Raw genomic sequence first — 16471 nt, 5'->3', positions numbered from 1 at the left:
TAGATCAAAATCTTTGCATCATCCAACCCCTTCTTTTCTGTACCTCACATCCAACCTGTAGACTAAGTGTTATCGGTTCTACTTTCTAAGTGCGTCTCAAGTCTGGCCAGTCCTCAGGACTTGCAGGGCGGCCACCCCAGGCCATGCCAGCATTCCCTCTGACCTTCACCGCAGGGGCTTCTAACAGGTCCCCCCCCTACCTTGCCCCACTATCGCCGCTTCTCCACGTGGTTGCCGAAGTGATTCTGTTGAGATATACATCGGATGGATAGCGTTCCTCTTGGGCTCAGTGTGCCTGATAGGCCCTCTGAAGTAAAGCTCGGAGACGGCCGCCCCCACCCTGACTTCCTTCCTGCATCCTCGGGGCTCCTCCAGCCCTCCTGTTCCCACCTCAGGATCCTGGCACCTGTTAGCGTCTTGACGTAGCTCATTTCTTTACTTTTCTAGGTCACGGCTGAAACATCACCTTATTATTCCCCTGTGGCCCAAAGTCAAGTCTAACCCCTCTTCCCGTGACTGTGCTCTGTCGCCCCCAGCTCTGTCACTGCCTGGCGTCCTCTGGTTTGCGGGTGATGGCCTGGATCCCCCCACTGGGATGTAAGCTCCTCGAGGCAGGAGCCCCTCTGCTCTGTCCTGTGCTCTCACACGCAGGGCGGTGCCCAGCATGTAGCAGGCTCTCAGTAAATGTGTGCTCAGTGAATTTAAGTGATACAGGCGGCACAGTAGGAGGCCAAGACTAAGGCAGCGAGAGTGAGGCTGGGAGAAGCGGGACAGACAGGAGGTGAGGTGGACAGTTCGAATCCCTGGGATCTCACTTGCAGCTTTGTGACTGTGTCCGCAGCTCAGGAGGGGAAAAGGCTGCAGGCAGAAAGGGAGCTCAAATTCCTCCCCACTTACAACAGTCTGGCTCCCATCCTAAAGTTCCTGCTTGTTTAGGATTAATTCCACACAGGGGCACTGCTGACCGTGCTCTGGTGAGCACCCACACCCACTCACTGCAGCACTGCCGTGGCCCTCTGGGACGCGGGCCTTTATTCCTTGCACTTCTGAGAGGGAGAAACACGTATCTGGCAAACGCAAAAGTGCCAACTGCAGGAGTAGAAGATCATGTCTTTAGGGTGCATCACGAGAGGATAAGGAAAAGCAAACCTATCAGAAGTTGTTCTGTGCTTTTAACACAATGCTCCCAACACGGTACCCTGTAAAAAGTGAACGCCTTGAGGGAATGTGTCTTTGAGGTAAGAAAGTGACAACTTAATGATGCACAAGACTGTTTCCGAAATTCCAAGACTAGGAAGCGTGTTGTGTGGGCTTCTAGCAGAAGGAATAAAACGCATCCTCCCGGGGCGTACTGAATTAAAATCACAAAGCACCAGTAAGTGATGAAAAGAGAAGGAACTGAATAATACTGTCCATGGGGATGATGACCTTTATGTTCCACAACAAAGTACAGAGGCATGAAAATCGGGTTTCTATTCTGACAGTGCCACTGCTTCCCGCAGAAGCCTTTATAATTAACCTTTTACGTGGCCGCTTACTTTTGGCACAACATGTTCATATTTACTGGTCCATAATTGAGTTGGATAAATCATTTTCAAAGCTGGAATTTGTGCTGAGGCTTGACTTCTTGTGAGCTGTGAGTTGCAGCCATATATGGTTCTCAAGTGTGCAGAATTTAGAGCTGGGCTGAAATAACAAGCCTTTGTTTTTCTAGGTTTATATTAAAGTAGAAGAGATTGAAATGGGCAGCCTTTGTTAAGCAATACACAAATCATTTGTTTTCTGTTATGAGGAGACAACGAGATTGACTTTCTTTCCCTTTCTCAAACAGATTTTCCAAATTAAAAAGCATACCATTTTACAAAACATTTCATGAAACAGAGTTGTACAAAAAAAAAAAACACGTGATTTTTTCAAGTTCTCAAGTGAATTCATTTACTGACTAGGCACGTTGGTGAGTTGATTATTCTTAAGCAGTCCATAATTGCAAGGAAAGTTCCTGAAAGAGAGGAAAATGATATATATTTGTATACTTCAAGCAACAAATTATTTACACTCTGGTGGGAATGGCAGGATGTAGGCAGAGGAAGCGGGCAAGCTGAAATCGGGTAGAAGTGAGAGCAACAACGCAAACGAGGACTGTAGAGATTAAGGACATGAAACATCCGTGCTCAGTGAGGCAGATGAGCGATGAGACAGAATGGCCCCTCCCTGCTATGACATGCATGGGTAGGAGGCTTTCAGGACGGCCGCGCCTCTTTTCACACGGAACTTCCCGCACTAAAATGTGCAGCGACTTCCTATGGATACACACTGGCACTGTCCTTGCCTTCCTGTCACCTGAGAAGAGACTCGGCTTTCAGGTACATTTAAACAAAATTTTATTTGCTAACACCAAACAATATATTCTGATGTGCTAATTACAACAAAAACTGTTGTTTCAAAACCCAAGCGGCAGCCAGAAGGAAACAAAACACAAAACAGAACCTAATCACGGGCTTCCCTGGTGGCGCAGTGGTTGAGAGTCCGCCTGCCGATGCAGGGGACACGGGTTCGTGCCCCGGTCCGGGAGGATCCCAGCAAAAAAAAAAAAGAAAGAAGGAACCTAATCGCAAGAGAAGACGCGGGCTTCGCCATGCTTGCTCCTCACTGCTCTGGTCACAGATGCGTGGAGGAGGGGGGGGGGAGGGGACCATCCTCGAGGCTCCCTGGGATGTGACCCAGCCCCGCCCACCCCTCCCGCCTCCCCCTCCCCCCCCAGCCCCCCACCGGCACCTGCCCCTCAGTTCCCAGCAACTGCTTACTCGTCCCCAGACACAGGAGGCCCCTCCCTTCCTCCCCCACGACCTGCACCAGCCTGGCAACTCTGACATCTCCTCCTCCAGTGTCTGCTTCAAGATTTCGACTTAACTCTAAAGCCCGCTTCAGGTTTCTCCTCCTCTGTGAAGCCTTTCCCTCCTCGCCCTTCCTCGGCCAGAGCTCGTGACCTGTGCCTCTGCACCCTGTGCCTTCACCTTGCCTGTCACGACCGCTCGCGGAGCCAGGGACAGTGAGCCTCGGCCCCCGCACACGGCACCGGTGTGCCAGGATGAACCAGACACAGACAGTTATTTTAAAGGCTAATACTTAAAAAAAGGAAACAGCTAATACAGTGCGTCTCCTCATTAGGGTACTGTTTGATTCATCAGTGCCTATTTCGTGAATGGCTGGATGACTGCGTGCTCTTAAGTTGCACATGACGGGCTTGCTCCTGACCCCCGAGGACTTCTCAGGGCTGCAGGACAACCCACACATCAAGCAACAGATCAGAATTAGGGGTTCGCCACTTGGGTGTTACTGGCCAGTACTCTCAGAGTGAAGAGAGACAAGGGTTCTCTGGGCAGAAGGAGAGAGAGAAGATCTTGAGGAACTGGCAGGCTCTGGATACCCAGAGGAGAGGAGAAGGTGGGCAAAGATACGGCGGACGGAGGGCCAGCTGGGGGCCGGCTTCCTCAGAGAGACCGTGGGCCCCTTAAGAGCAGAGGCCTCCCCTTCCCCGGGTGCGTCCACAGTGCTGAGCACAGGGCCTGCCGCTGCAGGCCGGCCTTAGAATCCATCGGCTCATGAAAGGAGGCTCCAGGAGTGAGACCAGCGGGAGCCTGAGGAAGGCTGGTCTTTCACCATCTCTGTAGGATACAGCCGAGCGCCCAGAGCTGTCCTCACTCACTTGCTCACACGGGGATCCAGCCCACCACGTGCCCACCTCCGTGGGAAGGAAAGCCCACTGTGAACCCACTCTGCGCGGGTGAGTTTTCCGTGTGGCCGCCCCCCCCAGCAGGTGCTAACAGTTGTACGTGGTGATGGAGAGTATAGCACTGAGGGTTCAAGTTTCCTTCAGAAAAGCATATTAAGATACACCATTACCTCTACGGGGAGCAATACAGTAATAACTCTAAGAAAATGTAATGACTCAATAAATCTACCTTAGAAACTTATTCTACAGATGTATGCGAACGTGCACAAGAACAGAGACGAAGGGCTGTGCTTTCTAGCACTGTCTTTAATGAATGCAAAACACCGGAAGCAAAACTACTTGTCAACAGTTGTTTAAATTATGATGTGTTCATATAAATATTATTCAGCCAATAAAAAGAAAAACATACCTTTAGAATTTAAAATGATAGAAAACGAACTCAAAGGTATACTCTAAAGTGAAACAAGGCAGGTATAAAAAAGTGTACTGTTCTGTATGTTAAAAACAGTAACCATTAGTCTGTGAAGAAGTAAAGCACATGTTTTTCTATCTCTGAAAAGAAAACAAAAAAAAAACCCCCAAAAACCCAAGACCAACAGCTGCCTCCGGGTGCTTGAGGGCAGGGGTGGGAATTAAGACCAACTTTTCATTGTACCCTTTTTCCAAAGTTTTGGATTTTGTACCGAGCACATGCTATCACCTACTAAATATAGGGCATGTTTTTGTTTTCCAACTTCTCCTTTTCCACTGAAAAAGCCAATGGTTACAGAAGTCAATTATCTCATTTCCACTGATAAACCGAACTAACACTGAGAAGGGCTCAGTGCCAGTATTTTAAGAATTACAGCGTCGTTTGCTCATTAATTCATTCAGTCATTCGCCCCTCAATGAGCACTGTCGGCCCCCGCTTTGCGCCAGGCACCTCGCTGGGATCTGGACGGAAAGTCAAATGAGACGTGGTTCCGTCTTTAAAGAACCTGAAGTGGTGCCGCTGGTGAGAAAGACAAACGCGTCAACAAGTGAGCAGAGATCGGCTTCAGGAGGGCACCTCCAGCCCCGCGCCCGCCACAGCGGCGTCTGCTCATCTGTTCTACCTCCGTGTTGTGAGAGCCTGTTAGGTGCTAGGAAGTGTGGCAGTGAGCAGACGTGGGGAGGTGAGGAAAGGCGTGGATCTTGCCGTGGTGGTCGCGTGAGCTCTTACATACGTGCATATGCAAACAGCAACATTTAACAACCTGGTAAATTCTCTTCCAGTGGAAGAATGACTCTAACCTGACCCGAGGAAGCCGGTGAAGTCCTAATCTACACTGTCCCGTACCAGGAGACACCATGCCACCTTGTTCATTTCACTCACCACCTGCATGACGGCTGTGCTAAGCCATGGTACCTGCACTGAAGATGTTCACATTCGGGGGTGGGGGGGTGGGGATGGAGAGGAGAGTAAACAGTCAATCGTAGGACCCCATTCTGCAGATGAGGGCCCTCCAGTAGGGATTCTGCACCCAGGGAGATGTGGAGACACTGGGCCAAGGAAGACTTCCTGAGCGAGGTGACGCTTCAAGTCTCACTCCAAAGTTGGACAGACCAGTACTGACCAGCTATATGGAGAGCTGGGGAGAAGAGTAAGGAAATGTGATTTCAGGCAGACAATGGCACAGATATCAAAACACCGCGAAGGGTATTCGAGAGCAAGGCTGCAGCAGAGCAAGGCTGAGAGCGGCACGGCGGGTGGGGGAGCTGCTGGAGGTGCAGGCCGGACCAGGATGGTGCGCTGGGAGCCACGGAAGGACTCACGCTAAGACGCGAAAAACAGGCACAGCAGTGGGTGCTGGTTCCTGAAAGATAACCTGATTCCTGGAACAAGAATCCCATCCAGAATCAGCTTCAACCGGAAAGGATTTTCCATTAGACAAGCGGAGGATGGAATTCAGATTTTAAAATGTTCCACAGCCTTCCTCAAAGATGGAAACAGAATCAAGCATAAAGTAGATTTTGTTATTTTAAACATAATGATGGATTTTTTTCTTTTCTATTCCTACAATATAAATCAATATAAATAGTACATCACTATAAATAGTAGATATGATTTGCATATAAGATAACTAACTTTATTATTTATACTTATCACATATAACCTGGTTTATTAGATTTTTGACTACGTTTTAATTTTTTTCATCAAATCATCTGTTTTAAATTCTGGGACCTGTCTCTCTGTACACAGTGACTAGAGTCACTGTCTAATTTTGAGTTAGACTATTACTATTTACATGAGTGATTTTTTTCTTCCTTCTTTTGGGTCTCTGTGAACTACTCCTAACCATTCCTAACACGGCCTTTTAACGAATCATATTGATCACACCAACAATGTCATTCTTTCACATTCACTCTCTTGCTCAACGCTTTCGGCTGCCAAATCCTGCGCTAAGAGATGGAACAAAAGGATGGAAAGGTTAGTCCCCCCCTTTTTAAGGCTCTCACCAGCCGGCTATCAGATCAATAACCAGTGCAAACAGAGGTCTGTACAAAGTTCCTGCTGGAACACAGGCTGAAGAAGGCACCACCTCTGCCCAGGGGGCTGCAGCAGGGCCAGCTCAAGGGTGAAGAGGGTATTTATTACATTTCAACGTGGGCTCACCGTATTTAAGCTTCTTAGCAGGACTTGCAAGATCCTTCATTATGTGCCCCTTTGCCCACACAGACAGCATCATCTACAGCTTTCTCTAATTACCTAAATAATCGAAATTTCCCAGATAACTGTGTTTTCTTATAATCCAAGTATCTGCATAAAGCAACAAGCAAGAGCACGTACCTAGCTTTGTGCCAGGCAAGCTTCTAATCCTCACAGCTATACTGAGCTAGATTCCACGACTGTGTCCACTGTATGGATGGGGAAACTGCAGTTGAGACTGAAGTTCAGTAAGGTTAAGTGACAAAGCTGGTAAATGACAGAGCTGGGTACGACTGCTCCCAAGAAGACCTTCCCTACATGGTTGCCTTCTACTGGTCCTTACAGTCCTGCTGGCACCCGTCCCACCTCTGCCACCCCGCCTGGCGTCCATGTCTCTCCCACGCTACATCTGTCGCCGCCCAGTCACTGGCGCCTGGCTGGCCCACTTCCCCAGCAGACTGTTGTCACCACTGCGTCCCCACTGCCTGCAGCATAGCAGATGCCCAGCCAACGTGTCTGCATGAACGCTGATACTTATTCAACTTGCAGTGTCTTGAACAAAGCAAGATTCAGAACCTAACTACAGCCAAAGAATCTCTCCAGGGAGGAATGTGGGGCAGGGTGGGACAGAAGCAGAGGGGCGTCTGCCAACACTCAGTGTTGGGAGGCTTACTTCTAGGAACACAAGGCGACATAAGAATTAGCCCCTGCCCTCAAGGAGCCTTTAATCTAATGGGAGAGCGAGTGCTAGCCCAGAGAGCGGACAGTGTAACGGCACGGTTAGGACAAAGACTCTGGATCAGAGTGGATGGTCCAAAACTGTCTCTACCAGTCACGGGGCCTGGGGTCCCACACAGTGATCTCACCCCTTGAAGCCTAAGCACCCTCCTCCGCAAAATGGAGATGACACGCACCTTCTTAGCGTTGTGAGGATTCAATGAAATCATTTACAGAAAGCGATTAAGCACAGGCTTGGTCATAATGGCAACTTATAACCAATCTGAGTCATATGGTATCAATACTAAAACGCAGAAGTATAAACTAAGCACACTATTTCAGAGAGCACGGAGGGATCGTGGTTTCATGCTAAAGACACGGAAGGGAGGGTGTGGGGCCGAGTCCTGCAGGATGGGCATGGCTTCTAGGGGCGAAGGCCCAGGGGCAGCAAGTGCTGGTGTGTCCTCTGCCACCTCCATCCATGCTGAACCACTTGAGCGTAGGGTCCACGTCCTATAGACCTTTGTGTTCCTGGTGCCTGCTTTGCATCTGGGGAAGAACTCGCGCTCAGTAAACGTCGTCAAATGAGAAGATACACGGATCCCAAGGGGGTAGACAAAGGCCGGGGAAAGATCTGGGAAGGATGCAGGGTGCGCTCAGGGACAGGAGAAGGCTGCTTGTCTGCAAGTCCTCCTACTGAAACAGGGAGAAATGAGGCTCAGTAGAGTATTTGCCGAATAAGGGAAGCCTTAGAAAGCCAAGCGGAAGAACTCCTGTCCAAGAGCATTCCTGGTGGTTCCTGACCTTTCTGGCTCACAACCCCTTTTTACAGTCCAATGGAGCTGTGGATTATTTAATAAAATGAAAATAAACATAAAATTGAACAAGTCCCATGAATTAGCTCTGAAGACTATCTGGGGATTTACCCTCCAGGGACCTGTCCAAAATTTCTGATTAAAGAAACCTACACTTACTATTCAATATGCCAATTCCTAAAAAAAAAAAAAAAAATTATTTATTAAATAGTGAAAAAATTTCAATATAACATCGCGAATTGAAAAAATATGTGACATACCACATTCCCTTTCTGTACAAGAAGAGAAGCACCAAAAAAAAAAAAAAAACCAAACCCCCAAAAACAAACAAACAAAAAAGAAACAAAAAAAACCAGAACGCTTATTTTGACTTATGAGAGTGAAGAGAACTATTTTCTTCCTAAGAGTAATTTAATTATCTCAGGTTAATTTTGGTGATTAAGGAAAAAAAAAAGCTCATATATTTCCCCTTCATACGAAACATGCATGTTCAACTTCAGCAATTAAACTCTGCGTTACTGTTATCACCTTCCAGGTTACAACACACTCTCACAACACTGCCTCACTTAATGCTCAGAGCAACTGCGAGAGATGAGCGAGGTCCTCCCTGGGCTGAGTCCAAAGGGGGTCTTGGCCAGCGTCACCCAGTGAGGGGCAGGGCTCAGATACACACAATCTTAAGTAAGACGCTCTGGAACGTCGGGGCCTAAGCAGTGTTTCTGACGGTGTAGGAAAAAGCAAGAATATCTAAAAAGTGAGACCTAATTAAGGACACCTTTCCTTCACAGATCCCTATTTTTAAAATTTTATGAAACAATTTTATAAAATACACCTTATCATATTTATCTTATTAAAAGCAATAATTTGTTTTGCAAAACTCAAAGTAGAAAAGGACACATACACAAATCATACTTTCACAAGCTTAAGATGATTACTGTCAAAAATTGCCAGCATATCCATGTAATATTTTGTCTATGAATATATATAGAGAGAATATATAGAGTCTATTTTTTAAAAATAAAATTGGGGGCTTCCCTGGTGGCGCAGTGGTTGAGAATCTGCCTGCCAATGCAGGGGACACGGGTTCGAGCCCTGGTCTGGGAAGATCCCACATGCTGCAGAGCAACTAGGCCCGTGAGCCACAACTACTGAGCCCGTGTGTCTGGAGCTTGTGCTCCGCAACGAGAGGCCGTGACAGTGAGAGGCCCGTGCACCGCGATGAAGAGTGGGCCCCCGCTCGCCGCAACTAGAGAAAGCCCTTGGAGCAGAAACAAAGACCTAACACAGTCAAAATTAAATAAATAAATAAAATTTAAAAAATAAAAAAATAAAATAAAATAAAATAAAATAAAATAAAATAAAATAAAATAAAATAAAATAAAATTGGGACGACAGTATCGCTAGCGGTAAACTGCTTTTTCACTTGATACTTCTGAAAAACTTTTCATGCTACCGACTAGCCTGTCACGTTTTTACTGAGGAAAGTAACAGAGTTACTTACGCAGTGTGACCGGCCGAGCCTCCCACCTCTGCAGCTTACGCAGAGCTCCCTGGGTCTGACTTGCTTACATTCAGGAAGTTAGTTAGCCACGGTCACTAGCGCTGGTGGTGGGAACAGTGTGGGAAATGTTCCGCACGACTTCAGAGAAGCACATCAAATGACTGGAACAAAGGCACTCACCTGTGTCTGCTGGACGGACACAACCTTCCTTTCACTTTCCAAGATGGCCAACACTTCCTAACAAAAGAAAAGACCTTTTTACTCAAAGAGAAGGAAATCCCTCAGGAAATAAAAATCAAACATTTTACATAATCTACAATTAAAAAAAAACTTAGCCAAATGATTAAAGAAAAACTTTATTAAATATTTGTCAGTTTTAAGAAGTGCCCTCAATTACTAGCCAAAGAATGTATATTACAAACAACTAGTTATGAGGTTTTACATTTGTTTAATAGGGAATAATTGGCCCCAATTAAACTGACTAAACTAAGGCTTTTTAGATTACTAAAACAAATTAAACTTTTTAAAATGAGAATTTAGGTGATCTTAAAACCTTTCTAAAATGGATAATGAAACTTGCTAAGTTGTAACCTCCCTGGTTTTATTAGTTATATTAAGATAAATTAAGTGAGATTAAAATCTTATTTGATTTATTTACCTTTGACAATGAAGACCGTTTGAGGGTTACACATCCTCAGCCTTGGCGAGTGCGACCTCAATTAGTCAAGTCAGAATGTCTTTAAAAGCTTTGTGCTTATTGCTTCCAGCATGGAGCGAGGTGTTCATTAAGGTACCAAAATTCTCATAAAAAATCCAAAGTTGCACTAGTGAAAAAACGCTCAACAAGATGAAAACTGATCACATCTTTTTCAGAAAATCAGTAGTTATTTTAAAACCAGTTTTTAAACAAGATTTGGTTTTGCGTAGTTTTTAACGTGCCACTCAAGCAGCTTGATACCATTTGGACTCTTTAAACAGCATTTAAATCTACGGTGAGTATATAATGGTACATTTAATTTTATACCATGTTTTAAATAAGTTGTACAATGTTTAGTGTGACCCTTTTTTGACAAGCGTTGTTAAATGAATCCTTTCCCTGTTTACGACTATTTATGAAGGCCTTTTTAAATAAGAGAGACATGAAACTGTTAGCTCACACACACAAAACTTCTTTCAAAAGTTTATTTAGTATCAAGCAAGAGGAGACTTTGCTTAACACTACAGAACATTTCAAGACTTGAGTTACAAAAGAATACCACATTATTTGCACTTGTAATTGGCTTCCCTTTTTACGCATGTTGGCAAGAGAAAAAAAAAAAAACTAGCATATGGCTGAAAGATAAAATAACTAAATTTCTATGGAAACCTTTAAAATGAAAGGTGAGGCTTATGTTAAAAGGATGGATTAACATATTTAGTAAACCTATCTTTTTTGTTTAACACTAGTTAATCAAAGTTATTTTTTTTTCCTTTTGATGACCTATTTTTTCATATACAGACTGGAAATAACAAAATTTTACATATCTTTTTTTTTTTCTTTTTTCTGCCCAGGTTGATGTTTCAACAAAGTAATTTTAAATTCCATCCATTCAGATGTTAAGCATTTTGATTTATTTAAAAAGGGATTGTTCATAGAAAACAATTACTTTGAACAGTATACAGGACTGGTGGAGACTGGCTATGTCACAACATCAGACAGTACAATCAGTATCTGCTGTACGGCTGGTCTCTGTAGACGCCCTTTGCTGTCCTCGCCGAGGGTGCCTTGTGTCTTGAGTTTGTCCACTCCTCTTGCCCTAAAGTCAGTCAGATCAATCACAGTTAGACCATTGCCAGGGATCCCACTGGCTTCATTTTTCAGAGTCTAACTTAGCCCTGAACCAGCGGTAGATGCCATATTGAAGGTATGTATCCCCCGAGGTCCTAAAAAAACCCAAGGGAATTTGCTTTAAAAAAAAAAAAAAAAATTACAAACACAATGGAAAATGGTCCTCTCACTAGCAAAACCTACCAGCCTGGGAAGACAAATAATTTTTGTATCTTAAATGGCAACCAACTTTGCAGGAACTTCCTTTCGGCCACTCATTTAACAAATGCAAACTCAAGCAGCAAACTGAACTGCCTCTTGCTAAACGTGAAGACATCTATGGATGGGAAAGAGAATGGGAAAAGGGTCACTTGGATTTCTTCTTCAAAAAAAAGAAAACACAGATAAAAATTTGTGAAGGCAAAAGGAGAGCAAACTGGAGCGCAAAATGGAAACGGGCAGCTTGGGAGGGGGAAACGATGCCTCGTTCTCCACAGGTCCTTCAAAGAGTCAATGAAGGTTGTATTGGGTGGAGAGTTATGCCTCAAAAATACTTCCTGGATATGAAATAATCTCAGTGACATAATGTCAAATTGCTTTCATCCCAATACTAAATCCATACCGAACGATGTTATTTGTAACAGAGGGACATTCAATCACCCCCTATCTCTGGGCCGTCAGTGAGTGATCTGCGGACCTTTGACAACAAGCAGTTCACATCCATGCTGCAACACACTGCGATTTAAAAGCCATGCCTCCGTGGAGACCAATTTAAAAAAGCTGTGAAGGAAAAAAAACGCTGAAAATGACCTCTTATTTGATACAAACATGCAATCAACGTCATTCCCTCCAGCTAACTTGCATCAATTTAAGTAGACAGCATTCAGCAAGCCAAGGTATTTCTCTGAAGCGTCTGTTAGGAATAACAACAACAACAAAAAAAACCAAGGTGCGCTGCTCATCAAGGCTTGGGGCAGGTGATACAACAAAATGCACTTCAAAGGGAACACTGGCAAATGGTTTTTCAGTTATGTTCAGAGAAATGTCATAACATCCATTTAACGAGAATCCTGATTCACTTGCACTGGGCACGAAGCATTCATCAGAGCTTTGCAACTGACTGAAGCTTCATATTCTCTGATCTCTGCCCCGTGGCAAAGGAGCTTCTTAGTATGGTTAAGTTGCTGCCGTCAATTCTTTTAATTAAACCTGTCGTCCTTCTGCATGTTGAGACTCTGGACATGGGTTCCCCGGCATCTCGGCCAGCTCCCACTGAAATGAGTGGGGTTTCGATGTCTCCCCGTAAGCCTGAGAGAGCCGTGCATCTCCTTCCCGGCTCAGTGCTTCCGTAACCTTTACTGAATGATTCTCACCGTAATGTTTTTAGAGGATTTGAGATTGCGAATAAATTAAAATATAAAGATGGGGGTGGTGGAATCACTGTAGGGCTGTGGTCTCAATTGCTTCATTTTCTTTACTGTCAAGAAGCAAAGACACTTCAAAGAGATCCATTCTATCAAGTGTCTGCCGTTTGGCACACTGTTCAATAGTGAGAAAATCAGCACATGGCAATCATCCCAAACAGAAAATCTAAGTTTAGAATCTGAATTCCTGTAATCTTCTGCAAGTCTTCAGTCCTCTTTAAAAATTAAATTTAAACCTTAAGGAGCTTCTGAAGATAGCTAGATAAGCACAGATGAACCGAGAGGGAGCTGCTGTCTCAATTTCGGTCTGTATGAGATTTCCCCTGAGTTAAGATCTTCAAGCTGTTTCTATGACCTTTCTATTTACGGCTCCACTCTGGCCATTTACTCACCGTAGGAATCATAAGTCTCTTCACTGAGTCCGTGTCCATAATCATAGTAATCAGCACCACTGTATCGAACAAAACAAAACAAGCAGAAAAAGACGAAAACACAGTTAGGACAAACTGACTTGCCTGTGAGTTTAAATCATACTCGAGGAAGAATTCTAAAACTTAAAGATAACTAATAAAGGGCAGGGATAAACACTGAAAGGAATTCCCACAGAGAAGACAGAGGCCTGTGGCCTGAGAGGAGACGCATGTGCGGTGGACAATCACAGCCTGTGCACCCGGAACCTGGGCTGGGCTCGTGTGAGGGACAGGGGACAGGAGGAAGGACAGCCACGGCTTCTTTCCAACTGATGCAAAGTTCACGGAAGGCACAAACCTACGGACCAGACAACTCGATGCTGTGTGACCCGTGGGCAGTTCACTTTACAATAAAGTAACACCATGACGGGATGAAACGTTTTACTTGCCCAGCACCATCCCATTCCCATCGGGAGTGGCTGCCCAGCAGGAGGACTGTGTGTGACAGGGGCGGGAAAGGAAAGCCCCCTGCGGTCCAGTCACCAGCCCTGGCCAAGTCTGTGAGGACAGAGGCCAGGAATCTTTCCAAAGCACAGGCACAGCTGTATTCCAAGGCACAACATCCCTGAGACACCGGGAGGGAGGGGGTCTGGCACCACGGCCATTCTGTAGATGATGCAAAACAGGCTACACACACACACACACACGAAGGATGTGAACTAGGCATAACCTTTTACAGGAACGAATCTGTGGAAAATCTGGATGACTCGACCACGGCGGGTATGATCCAGTTTCTAACGCTATTCTGAGCATCGGAGGAGGGCTTTCACGCACTCTCTCCTGCTCTCCCCTTTCCCACTCTTCTTAATTTTGTAGGGAAACAATCATCCTGAATTTGTTATCCTGGATTGTCCTGGAAATAAACATTCTCATTATTCCAACTTGATGCAATCAAGTAAGAAATTCTAATCAAAATGGAAAATGACCAGCTCAGCTCAGCAACACCCTAGGACGCCACGGAGTGAGGAATAAAATCCACGCTGTGGGCGTCGCCTGGCACCAGCTCCTGAGGTGAGAAAGCAGGGCTGCCGTGCCCATCTTACAGGCAAGGATACTGCAGATCACAACAGCTGGGAGGCCAGCCTAAAATCTCACAGGGAACATACAGGCGACACAACCGGCGAGACCCACACCTCGTCCTCTCCGCCCACCTTTGGTTTCTCAGGTAAATATCACCAGAGGCTAATCATCAACTCCACTGACTGCAGCCCAAGGAGGCAGGTCCTATGAGGGAAAGGGCCCGAGGCGGGGAGCTGCGAGCCCGTCTGCCTCAAGCCTGTGGGGATGGCGCCTCCTTCTGCCGGAAATGTGCCCCTTCCCTCCCCTTCCAAGCGCCTGCCACCCACTCTTTAGCCTAACTGCCGCTTCCTCAGAGCACACTGCCACCTCCCAGGGTTGGGTGTGTCCCCGTCACAGCCCTTCCTCCGTGTCTCACCCCTCTCCTGGCCCCCACGGGCCCTCGCTCTCCAGGAACTGAGTGCCTGGGTACAGAGGAAGGGGCACCTCCGCCCTCTGCTGTGTCCGGACAAGACGGCGATGCCTGAGCACGTTCTGAGAGCCCTGGTGAAGCTGAAGACGGGGTGAGCGGTGGGCGTGGCGTGCCGGGCACAGAGGAGGAAGCGGGCTGCAAGCTGAGCGTCTGTAAGGAGTCGTGTTAAGCAGGGTGAATAAGCACTGATAAAAGGCCTGCGCTGGGATGTTCCTCAGCACAGAATGCTTCCTCCACGCGCAAACACAGGCCAGATTCTTGTTATCCTGGTTTCATCACGTCCTCAGAAGCTAACCAATACACTGCACCAGGCCGGTGACGGTGTGAGCTTTCTGGCCTGGAGTGTGCTGCGGGCTCCGCTGGCTGCTTTAACTGGAGCCCAGGAACACAGCAGTCCCTCCCACGGCTGACCTATTAGACCAGGCGGCGATCTGCAATTTTTCCGAGGACAGCTGAGAGCTGGCACTCACACCTAGAGAACCCCGGGAAAGGAAGGGAGCCTGAGAGGAGTGGACTTTCCTGAGCTGGACCCCTGCCGTCCTGACAGCTTCTCCACAGGCACGAGCCCACGGGTCTACGTGGAATCTCTGTGCTTCTACAGACGAGGCTCGGTGAGGGCGCCCCCCTCCCAGAGTCACACAGCTCATGGGGCAGCAGCTGTGCTCAAGGCTCAGGACTGTGCTGCCCTGTGCTGAGCACCTACCCACGCTAGAGGCGGACGGCGCTCGCCGTGCCTGGCCCCCTTAATCCGGTGGTTCCTGCTTGACTCCCACCTGCTCTGCCACTCTTCCAGAATGTCCTATTCGCTCCCCTGGGGCTTACGTGATCCCTCTTCATGCTCGGAGACAGAAGTCAGGGTCCACGCGAAACCCAGTGCCATACGATCACGGCAAATTCTAAGTGCCTAGTTCTCTCTCTGGTCTCAAATTCCTCCTCTCCCTTTCTGTAGTCCTAATTTTCCATCCAAGTATTATACACATTTATGGCGAGAAGAAAAGAGGGACTAGCTGAAAAAGGAACAGAGAGACCTTCATATTCAAGAAGGAAAAAAATCCAGCAAAAACAAGCAACAGCAAAAAAATACGGCATCCCTACCTCTTAAGATTAAATAGCTTTCAATATGAGAACCGCTGTTAAAGTAGAAGGTTTTTCTCGTCTTGTGGATAGAAATTTAGAAGCGGAACTTTTGATAAAATGTCATTGCCAAATACGGGTCAAGACATCTGAGTCTAAAACCTGGGCCTCCCAGGGCTGGGCAGACTTGCGGCAGCTGCCCACCCTCCCGCTGAGTCTGAGTGCCCCTCCCCCTGCGCTGGGCTGCCCAGACTCTGGGCAGAGCAGCCCTAACGTTCTCCATGGCTCATGTACAGCATCTGGACTCAAGCAGTCAACATAAATTCTCATTTTGTTGAAAATAAATTGGCTCCTGCTTCTGGAAAACTCAGCACTAAATTAAGTGAACCTCAGTCTTCTTTCCAAAGGTCAGAAGTTACGTCGTAATGGCTCCTTAGACAAATAAAGCTGCGATGCTCTTTAAAATTTTCTCTTCGTTGCACAGAAACAATGAGAGTGACCTCTTCATAAAGCTGAAAAGAATTCTCTTCACTGAGACAGGTCCCCACTGTTTAACTTGGACCCGTCAGGGACAGGTACTGAGACCTACAAACAGGAATCGAACAATTGCCTTCTGCCCAAACTAAGTCCTCTCTGTTAAAGAAGTGAGCAGGAGTGAACAGCAGTGTCGACCGGAAATCCGTCCGCGGAGTGCTCTAACGTGGTTCAGCATAAAAAAATCAGGGGTGAAGAATGTTTCCCAAGGAACAGGAGAATCAAAGGTAGCATAATTT

General features: G+C 46.5%; 1 protein-coding gene across 1 annotated transcript in view; it reads right to left on the bottom strand.

Annotated features, from left to right (window-relative positions):
• Positions 1–10463: 10463 nt before the first annotated feature.
• The window catches only part of KHDRBS3 (KH RNA binding domain containing, signal transduction associated 3), a 155571-nt gene continuing 149563 nt past the window's right edge, over positions 10464–16471 (bottom strand). Inside the window, exons 8-9 of the mRNA XM_082858988.1 lie at positions 13058–13116; positions 10464–11230 (exon numbers count right to left, since the gene is read on the bottom strand). Coding sequence (XP_082715114.1) covers positions 11139–11230; positions 13058–13116 — 151 coding nt within the window. The 3' untranslated portion in view covers positions 10464–11138. The remainder of the gene's footprint in view (positions 11231–13057; positions 13117–16471) is intronic.

Source organism: Leucopleurus acutus, assembly GCF_964270905.1.
Source record: "Leucopleurus acutus genome assembly, chromosome: 17".
NCBI classification, from domain to species: Eukaryota; Metazoa; Chordata; class Mammalia; order Artiodactyla; family Delphinidae; genus Leucopleurus; species Leucopleurus acutus.
This window is presented reverse-complemented; position numbering and strand designations above follow the sequence as displayed.